Source organism: Panthera onca, chromosome C1, assembly GCF_046562875.1.
Source record: "Panthera onca isolate mPanOnc1 chromosome C1, mPanOnc1 haplotype 2, whole genome shotgun sequence".
Taxonomy (NCBI): domain Eukaryota; kingdom Metazoa; phylum Chordata; class Mammalia; order Carnivora; family Felidae; genus Panthera; species Panthera onca.
Window position 1 is genome coordinate 202630495 of NC_138346.1, and position 10636 is coordinate 202641130.

General features: G+C 44.2%; 1 protein-coding gene across 2 annotated transcripts in view; it reads left to right on the top strand.

Moving 5' to 3' along the window:
• LOC132673703 (RH-like protein) overlaps positions 1 to 9521 on the top strand; it is a 37291-nt gene extending 27770 nt beyond the window's left edge. Inside the window, exons 8-10 of one of the 2 annotated variants that reach the window (XM_078452183.2) lie at positions 1077 to 1156; positions 4805 to 4878; positions 9387 to 9521. In XM_078452183.2, the coding sequence (XP_078308309.1) occupies positions 1077 to 1156; positions 4805 to 4878; positions 9387 to 9413 (181 nt within the window). In that variant the 3' untranslated portion in view covers positions 9414 to 9521. Of the gene's footprint in view, positions 1 to 1076; positions 1313 to 4804; positions 4879 to 9386 lie in introns of those variants that run through there. The other variant, XM_078452182.1, reaches the window with a different exon arrangement.
• Positions 9522 to 10636: the final 1115 nt, after the last annotated feature.

A 10636-nucleotide genomic window follows, 5' to 3' on the forward strand; every position in this document is an offset into this window, starting at 1 on the left:
TTTAATTTTAATTTCCCTGATAACTGATTAAACAGAGCACGTTTCATATGCTTTTTGGACATTATCTTTTTTTGTGAAATGTCTCTCCAAGTTCTTTAGTTCTTTTGCCCATTTTTTTTGTTGTGTTGTTCTGTCTTTTTCTTATAGATTTGTAGGAATTCTGGTTATAGAAGCCTTTGTCACATACATGTGTCATGAATATCTTCTCGCATTTTGTAGGTTATCTTTTGCTTTCTTTTTTTTTTTTTTTTAATTTTTTTTTAACGTTTATTTATTTTTGAGACAGAGAGAGACAGAGCATGAACAGGGGAGGAGCAGAGAGAGAGGGAATCACAGAATCTGAAACAGGCTCCAGGCTCCGAGCTGTCAGCACAGAGCCCGACGCGGGGCTCGAACTCACAGACCGTGAGATCATGACCTGAGCCGAAGTCGGACGCTCAACCGACCAAGCCACCCAGGCGCCCCTCTTTTGCCTTCTTAATGGTGTCTTTTGATGAACAGAAGTTCTCCATTTTAATACAGTTCAATTTATTGTTCCCTTTACATTTGCATGTGCTGTTTAAGAAATGTTTCTCTGTTGTAAGGTCATATGGATGTCCTGCTAGGCCACTTAGTAGTTTAAAGCGAGGTCTCGGGGTTGTCTTGAAGGAGGGAGGACAGGGGAGATGAGCCTTATAGCCAAGCTATGCTCCGCGTTGCCCTGATGGAAAGAGAACTCATCTTTAATTGCCTATGAGGAAACTTGGGGCTCAGAAAGGTTAAGTGACTTGCCTAGGATTATGCAGCTAGTGACAGTCCTTGAACATGAACCTGGGCTTTCTGCCTCCTGATCAAGTTCATCACCCATGGGTTCTGAGAATTGAAGTAAGCCAAAGAGGATCTTAGACTCCCCCCTTCCCTTCTTACATGTCTGTGTGGCTTTGTGGGAACGTGACAGGGGAATGTGTTGCCAGGGGAGAGGACGTTTGTTCTTCTGGTAGCCCTTCCTGACAGCATCATTACTGATGCAGACAGTCCTTTTTGATCTCTGCAGTCTGATGCCTGAATGTGACTATATTCTGCTTTGTCATTTCTAGGATTAACCACCAGTTGCTCTTGGACATTGGGGCACTGAGCTTGGCCATGGCTATGGGTCTGCTAATTGGTCTTCTGACAGGTAAGTATGAGACCACCCTGCTTCCCCATGGTGCAGGGCACAGGCCTCAGGGCCAGAGTGCACCTGCCCCATGGCTGGATGCGTATACCCATCCCCTTCTCTGTGAACCCCCTCAGCTCCGGCCAAATGAGGCAAAGCACTCAGACCTTGATTAACAACAACAAGAGAATCACATCATTTCAGCATGGGAAAGGCCCTCAGAGGCCGCTTGCTGTAGGTGTGGACTCTGAGGGCCAGAGAAAGTTAAGAGACTTTCCTGAGGTTGTAAGTAGGGGTGAGTGGCGACACTGCAACCTTGTGAACCCAGGGCTGGTGGCTTCACCCAATTTTGTGCATAAAGCCAAGGAAACCCTTAGGCCAAAAAGCTTACCTTTATTCCCTGAGAATACTCAAAGTATTATTTCGTTCAGCAAATATTTATTCGGCATCTACTATGAGCCAGACACTATTCTTAGGCACTAGGGACACAACAGTGAACAAAACAAGTTCCCTCATCCCATGGGGTTGATATTCTAGTGGAGGGGGTGGCAATAAATAAACGAAGACGTAGAGTATTTGCTATGTTGGAGACTCAGGGTAGAGGAGCACAGAGTCAGTGTGAGGGTGGGGTACTCTTTTAGAAGGGGAGGAAGGGTGAGGCCCCTGGGTGGCTCAGTGGGTTAAGTGTCTGACTCTTGATATCTGCTCAGGTCCTGATTTCATGGTTGTAGGATCCAGCCCTGGGTCAGGCTCTGTGCTAAACGTGGAGCCCGCTTGGGGATTCCCTCTTTTCCCCTTTCTCTCTCTGCCCCTCTCCTGCTCGCACTCTCTCTCTTTCTCAAAATAAATAAACATAAAAAAAAAAAAGCATGGGAAGGAAAGGTCTATCTAATAAGTTGACCTTTAAGCAGAAACCTGAACAGAGAGAGGGAACAAGACCTACCACCCACGTGTTTATTTGGCAGAAGAGCATTCCATGAAAAGGGATAGCAAGTGCAAAGGCCCTGAGGCAGGAGCAAAGAATGCTCGGGGTGGCTGATATGGATATAGTGAAAGGGAGAGTGGCAGGGGTTGAGAACAGAGTGGTAATAAGGAGCGAGATAATTCTGAGATGGGAAGCCATTAGAAATCTTTAAACAGAGGATTGAAGTATGCTTTTGCTCCTGCAATATGACAGAATAGCGAAGAACCTCAGGGAGTTACTAATTTGCCAGTCTTGTTTATATGCTAGGTGAAAAGATGCTTTCTGTCCAGAACTGCTCACCTTTATTCAACAAGCAAACAGCTTTATTGGTTGGACATTCATATATTGTTTCCCTAAGCAGGGAATGAATGCCAAATAAGAGAGAAAATAGCATTAACAGACGTAAAAGAGTTGTATGGCCTTGGGCATATCGGTTTACTCTCTCTGAGCCTGGGCCTTGGGAGGCTTTTCTGTAAAATGAAAGAACCGTGGTAGCTAATCATTGGGTTTCTTTTATGCTCCAAAACAAATATGAAGGTACTTTTTGGAATTGCCTGGGTGATTTTAGACAGCAAGACTGACTAGAATCACTTTAATATACCAACTGGCCTCAACTTTCATCAGAGTCGAGGAGATTAAATACAGATGAGAAAAATGCCTCCCTCTGTAAGTCTGCGTTCCATCTGTGGTGGCAGTCCAATCCTGAGTAGGGTTACCAGATTTAGCGAGTGAAAATACAAGGCACCCGTTTTTTAAATTCAAAATTAACTGAGCATCCTAGATTACTTTTTCTGGCAACCTTCACCCGGACTATGACACCATTCACCATCGTCACTAGTATTCACAAAATGACACTGATGTGCACTGTCTTGTAAAACCCCTGGGAGGGCCTTTTTTTAATGCTTCACTGGAGTCAAAAAAGAAAATGGAGGAAAAGACACAGTGTTCCTTTAGGAGTCAAGACCAATGAGCATCCCTCTTTTCATGCAGCTTTGAACATAAGAAAGCTGGTGAATAAGAAAAATGTGAACAATGGAAGGGGAAAGAAGCCACTAAGCAGCCAAGATAGCACCTGACTCCCTAAAGCCAAGCATTTTACTTGTCAAGAGGCCCCTGATTTGGGGCCTGTCTTCATTTACTTAAGAAACAATCCTATGGGGGCACCTGGGTGGCTCAGTTGGTTAAGCGTCCAACTTCGGCTCAGGCCATGATCTCACCATTCATGAGTTCAAGCCCCGCATTGGTCTCTGTGCTGACAGCTCAGAGCCTGGAGCCTGCTTTGGATTCTGTGTCTCCCTCTCTCTCTCTCAAAAATAAATAAACAGTAAAAAAATTTTTTAATAATAAAAAAAAGAAACGATCCTATCAAGCATGGTTATTGGGTTTCTGAATTCAGGCAGATTAGAAATGGCAGGTTAGAGGTGGGATAGTTTTCTCGAAGTAAAGCACACTGGTAGAAGTTAGAGGTCAAAGTAGACAGCCTAACAGAAGAAAAGAAATTCTTTAAGCCAGACACTAGAACATGTAAAGCTTGGGCTGCTGAGAGAAGAAGCCAACAACCCCAACAGCTATATACTTTCTCTGCATTATATAGTGCATATCATAAATGGATGTTCCTAGCAATATTTCTGATTAAAAAAAAAGCCTAAATGTGTTTAGTGTTGTCTCATAAGACACGAAAATATAGCATATTTTGAATGGATTTTCATCAGCTATCTGGAAAGTTCATGTAGGTGTTAGAGATCGTTTCTGAGTAATTCTAGCTAAATGAAGGGTGCTGGTTGCCTCCTACATGCCAATATCAGTTAAAGGTGTGCCCTACAAAAGGAAAATGTGACTAAGTACATGCCTACTCTTGTTAATCTTAATATTTAATGCATGAGGGCCGATCATCATTAAAAATACACAGATAAGGGGCGCCTGGGTGGCTCAGACAGTTAAGCATCTGACTTCGGCTCAGGTCATGATCTCACAGTTCGTGAGTTTGAGCCCTGTGTCAGGCTCTGTGCTGACAGCCTGGAGCCTGCTTCAGGTTCTGTGTCTCCCTCTCTCTCTCTGCCCCTCCCCCGCTCATATTCTGTCTGTCTCTCAAAAATAAATAAACATTAAAAAAAAAAGAAAAAAGGTGAGCAGTCACTTCATGTATCCTGGGAAATTCGGCCAACTTTGTGCAGCTGGAGGAAGGCACAGGGCCAAGCTCTCTGGGCAGGGGCGGGATGGGCGGAGAGACGAGCAGGCACAAAAGCAAGTTGGTATAAACTACTTTCCTCACTAACAAGTGGAATCTTGAGCTGAGGTCATGGAGAGTTTATTGGAGCTGGTGACGCAGGACCTACAGGGCCACCTAATTGGAGTTGCTGTCCATGGTAGTTCCTGTGTTCTAAATGGATCCACTTTTAGGTAGGGGCACCATGTTCTATTCCATCTTGGGAAGCATGTCAGATCCGTGGCTATTGCATACCTCTCACTGTCATCTTAATCCTTTGGAGATATAATTGCACTTGCCAGTTTCCTTTAAAAGGTGTTTATAGAATTAACTAAGCTGGTCCAGGAAGGACAGCACTCCAATTTGTCTGTCTCCTGGTTGTAGAAGAAAAAGGGATTTTTGTGGAGATAACCATACCTGGCATAGGATATTTTTATTAATTTTGAGATAACAAATGCTGTGCCCTAAAGGTTTAACATGTAATTTTGAATTTTAACAGGTTTGGTCTTAAACCTCAAAATATGGAGAGGACCTCATGTATCTAAATATTTTGATGACCAAGCTTTTTGGGAGGTAAGATTTTTAACCTAATGTCATAGATTTTGAGTGAATGAACTCAAAAAGATACCTGGTATATCTGTTTATAGGTTGACTCGGTGTTTGGAGAACAAAATAAAAACCAAATGTGCGTGCGTGTGTGTATACATGTGTTGGTGAGGGCTGGGGAGGTGGTAAAGGTTACCATTTCCCTGATGCCTCAAGGTCACCGAAGGTCAGAGATGTGAGAATGGCCGCTGGCCACCCTTCTCCCATCTGGAGTCATCAAAGTGGGCAAGTAGTTTGACATGAAGGTGATAGGATCCTGCAAGGCAAGGGCCAGAAGGCCTGCAGGGGCCAACAAATCTCTTCCCCTCATTTGACAGACACACTGAGTGGAACCATGGCTGTTCAAGTTCTCGAGTGAGTGTGTGGCACAGCTTGATCTAGAACACAACTCTTGATGAATTATAGCCAGTGGACACAAGAAAACATACTATAGGAGTCTGGGATCATTCAGCCAAAGAACAGAGCTCAAACAATGCAGCCGCTGCTGTGGGTCTCTGTGTTCCGTGTCGCATCTGTTCTCATGACTAGGCTAGGAAGAGGGTCAGGGCTCATTTCCTGTCATCCTCCCTTTGACCTACACTCTCACATTTCACTAAGAACTCTGATATGTGTAGGACGCCTGGGTGGCTCGGTTGGTTAAGAACTCTGATATGTGTCACCTTAGGTAACTTCCATTTGATGCTGAGGTTGAGTGGGCAAACTTGCAAAACTATAAATGGGAGGTTGGGGCCGACAGAGGTCAGGCTAACGCCCAACATCATACCATTGTGAGTGGCAGAGACAGGAACCAGGCTTCCTGAGTCCCAGGCCGATCCTTTCTCCACCTGGCATGCCAAGATACTGATCACGAAAGGGACAGAGAACCAGCCTTATTATGGATGCGCCTTGGCATTAGCATTTGTAGAGGCAAAAAGGAGAACCGGCCTCTTGTCCTTTTCCTCCCTTCTTCATCGCTTCTCTTTCCTTCTCTTCCTCTTCAAACAGCTTTATGGAGGTGTAACTGACAGCAAACACATATTTAAAGTAATATAATTTGATACATTTAAACATATTTATATGCCCATAAAACCGTCACCACCATGTTTCCTCATGCCTCTTTGAAACTACTCCCTCCCCGTTCCACCCCATTCCGTCCCCAGGCAAACACCTAACTGCCTTCTGTCCAATAGATTGGTTTACATTTTCTACAGTTTTATAAAAACGAATCACACGGAACATTCTTTGGCATCTTTTCGCCAGCGTAATTATTCTGAGAGTCACCCATCACGTGGGTGCTTGTAAAGCGTCTCATCTCGTACCAGCTTTTCCCTCCAGCTGGTCTCTCCCAGTCCCTGCAAGGGTTCCTGCCCCTCTGGCGGCAGCAGGGTGATCTAGTGAAAGAGTTACTCAGAAAACTGGTTTAATACAGCCATTCATTGGGCAAGTATTTATTGAGCAACTACTATACGCCAAGCATTCTGCTGATTAACCAGATATGCCACAAACAGGACAAATGTCCAGCTCAATTATTTGAGTTGCAATCAACATTTGCTAACTAAATGGAGGAAATCTGAGGAACCCCGCCTCACACTGGCCACTGCGGCAGTGGGCGAGATGGAACAATGAATGGAGACCAGTTCTGCAGGGTGTCACATAGGCCAGTTTCTCAACCTCTCTTACTGGTAAAATAAGGATGGTAATCTTTGTTCTACCTCACCGGGTTGTTTGGGAGACCAAACGAGAGGTCATAATGTCCGTAACTACATTCTGTAAAATGCAAAGCAGCACATGAATGTGAAACGGGGGGTTAACCAACCACAAAGGAATGTGTAAGCCTAATACTTATCGTTTATCGTAAGCCTCCGGTGTCCGATTTTGCGCTAGATGCTTTTCAACATTATCTGACTTTTATCCTCGCAATAACCGTGCCCAAGAGTAAGGATCCCAGTCTCGAAGATGAGGAGTAACTTGTCCAAAATGATAGAGCTAGTGAGTAAATGGAAAAGGAGGAATTGAACTGGTGTCTGGCTCCGAAGACACAGCACTTGTGTGTGTGTGTGTGTGTGTGTGTGTGTGTGTGTGTTGTGGGCAGTTGCTGAAGGACAGTCACTTCTCGCCCCGCTATTCTGATTTAGTTTCTTACAGCTGAGTAGAGCCATTTACTCAGCGGTATAACACAGCTTTCATTTGAAAAGCCAAATATCCATTAAAGAGGCAAGAATTCAAACTTCCAAAGCTGATAAATCCAGGGGTGATTTTTTTTGTTTGTTTGTTTGTAAACCATCCAAAAAGGATTTTAAACATTATTGAATCTCCTAATGCACTTCAGGGAACCAGACTCCTGGGGGTTGGAAGGGACATTCCTCTGCTGGTTGCCCAGACCATGCCTGGAGGTTTGGGGGTTGGGGTACTCGCTATTCCCCAGAGGTCCCCCATCTCATCCTCGGATGGTTCTATTACTAATTGATCATTTATTCACTAATTAATTCCATTTAAAGTATTACCTGATCTATGACAGAGCTCTTGGGTGGAGAGCCAGGGAGACGAATCTAAACAAAATACAGTTCTAGGTCTCAAGAAACTGCATATACTAATCCCCTGTCTTCCTGTAGATGACAATAATCCTAACTCAGATGCTGATTTACAAAAATTCAGTTCATAACACAAGATTTCATTGGCTTGTGCCTTCACTAAGAGAGTAAATTCCTTCCTTCAACTTTTAATTTCAATAACCCATGGATTTTATTTTGTGCTTTCCAAAGCACAAGGACTCACTGACATCCACTTATTCAAATTAATCCCACAGTTAACCTTTCTGCAGAAAATAGCTTTGTTGTGAGTCTGCCGCAGGCAAGCCCCTGTTCTGGGTACTGTGGGGGAGGAGGGCATCTCAGAGAAACTAGGGCTTTCAGCCCTTGGAGGGACTGGATCTTTCTAGGTGCACAGCTCTGTTCAGAACGGAGTTCGTGATCCTGGCAGTAGCTGCTGGAAGAAGGAGAGGAGGGTAGGATCCTGAGTCTGGGGAGGTCAGGGAAAATGGAGCTTGGAGTTGTGTTGGATTTGGGTAAGTGACAGGAAGTGAAAGACACTGCAAGCAAGGGGAACAGGAGAAGCATGAGGCCATCTGGCTCGGCAGAGAGTTGGTGAAGGGAAGGATGAAAGGTAGGCTAGAGCCACTTGACTTACCCTTCAGGCAGCTGGAAGCTCCCAGAAGTTTCAGTGGGGAAATGGTACAGATAATGTTTGAGAGTCGAGTAAAGTTAGGTTTAAGCTTGTAGAATGGATTCTGAAACGAGTGCAAGTATGCCGAAGATCACCCACTGGCTTCTGAACAAGTATTTGCAGCTTATTTTTAACATGATTTCATTGCCAAGAAATACAAACACCACCACTGATTTAGCATGAAAATACCTCAGAACGTGTTACGAGTTCCTCCTGCTGTTTTGTAAAATTCTCGAAACCTAGCCTTGTCGCACGGGTATCACCCCAGCTTCCGATTAAAATAAATGTTCTAGACACACAGTAAGGATCCAACAAATGCTTGTTCAACAAAAATGAGAAGAGGCGGTTTTTAGAGCAAAGTAGGAAAACAGATTAGGAGCCTGCCAACTGACTCCTCTCCTGGAGAGGCCCCTGAAAAAGAGCATTGTTCTGGAAGGTGGATCTGAATTCAAGTCCTAGCTCCCTCAGTGGCAGGCTAGTGCCTTCAGGCAAGTCACTTTCCTTTTCTGGGGCGGTTTCTTCGTTAGTAAAATGGGCTCAAATTCCACATTCTGGAGGCAGATCTGGGTTCCACCACCTCTTGTCCTGGGGTCTCTCCGAGCTTCAGTGCCCCCATCTCTGAAATGGAGAGAGTGATAGCAGTATCTCACTAGATTGTTGTAGGATTTAAAGGAGATACCGTGTGGGAAACGACAGCACACGGATCCATAAAAAAAAACGCCCCATAAATGTTAGCTCCTCGGATTTCCAGTTCTAGAATTCTGTGATCCAGGTTACTCAACACGCAGCGATGTCTGGTGGGCGTGACACGGCACAACCAAACAACTTGGTATTTTCAGCTTGCAGAAGAGAACACCCAAAGGGGACCTAAAGACAATCTTCAAATACTTCAAAGACTGTCATGGAGAAAAAGAAAACGATGTTTTTCTATGCTTCTCCAAAGAATTTAAGTAGGCCCAGTGGGCAATGCTGTGTAAATGCCGAACAAGTTGAACTTGTCTGCAAAACGGAATGAATTACTTTGTACGGTAGTGTGTCCTCCGTCACTGGAGACATTCAAAAAGCTGACCACCGTGTATCCACGACTTGTGCAAAGAGCTCTGAGAATGAAGGTCTATCGAAGAGCTCTTCCAATTCAGATTTTATGAAAGACCTTCTAAGATCTTTGTGATGAGACAGCATTTTGGTCCAAATAGAAGTTTCCAAAGACCAGACTCAGTATGTGTCCACATTTCAAAAGTCTAAGGGCTCATCTGTTTGCTTTGCTTTTACAGTTTCCTCATTTGGCTGTTGGATTTTAAGCAAAAGCATCCAAGAAGCAGAAGTCCTGTCTGAAAATGAGACCACCTCCTTTCAGTGTTATTCACCCTTTTTGTGTGTACAACAGACACTCTTTACAGTGAAGTCTCCCTAATTACATACAATGAGACAAGGTCAGAGATAAATGCGATATTTAAAAAAAGATTAAACATTTGTTTAAATGGTCATTTCATAATAGCTTAAAATAAATGTTTGGTTTCCTTTTTTTTTAAATTTAACGTTTATTTATTTTTGAGAGAGAGAGTGAGAGTGGGGGGAGGGCCAGAGAGAGGGAGACACAGAATCGGAAGCAGGCTCCAGGCTCCGAGCTGTCCGCACAGAGCCCGACGCGGGGCTCAAACTCGTGGACCACGAGATCACGACCTGAGCTGAAGTCGGACGCCCAACCGACTGAGCCACCCAGGCGCCCCTAAATGTTTGGTTTCCTTAAAGATGATGCTATCAATATTTTCTTGGGTGCAGACACATAATTAAGATATTGGTTCAACTTTTTGTTTTAAACATACACATTTAACTTTATTTCATTGGTTGAATTTTTTAATGTTTATTTATTTTGAAAAAGAGAGCATGTGCACATGTGTGAGCTGGGGAGGGGCAGAGTGAGAGGGAAAGAGAATCCCAAGCAAGCAGGCTCTGTGCTGTCAGCATAGAGCCTGACACAGGGCTTTATCTCATGAGCTATGAGCTCATGACCCAAGTCAAAAATCAAGAGTCGGACGCTCAACTGACTGAAGCACCCAGGCGTCCCAGTATTGGGTTCAATTTTATTGACAATTCTTAAGATTCTTTCTCATGCTCCACGAAGTGTGTTGTGCTACCCAGTGAACTCTTGTCTACATCGGCAGAGCAGATGATATAAAACAGGGAAAAATTAAGAATTCACTTATATTTAGCCCTATAATGTGGACACTGTGTTTCTAGTCCAGCAGTTTCACAAAGTAGTTCTTATTCCCCGAGCACAGGGGAAGAGGTCGTGGTCCATTGCGGAGGTACACCGACTCAAGATTTCAAAACTAGTTCTATGTACGACCTTGAGAAATTTAAGTTTCCACCGTCTGGCTCCTCCATCTGTAAAAAGAGAAGGTGGACCTTCAACCTCTAAGGTGCCCTCCAGTTCTCTAAAAACCCACCGTGAATGATTGGCTGTGGGATGGCAACAACACGGCCATTTCTTTGAGTGTGTGTGGATGCCCAGGCAATATTC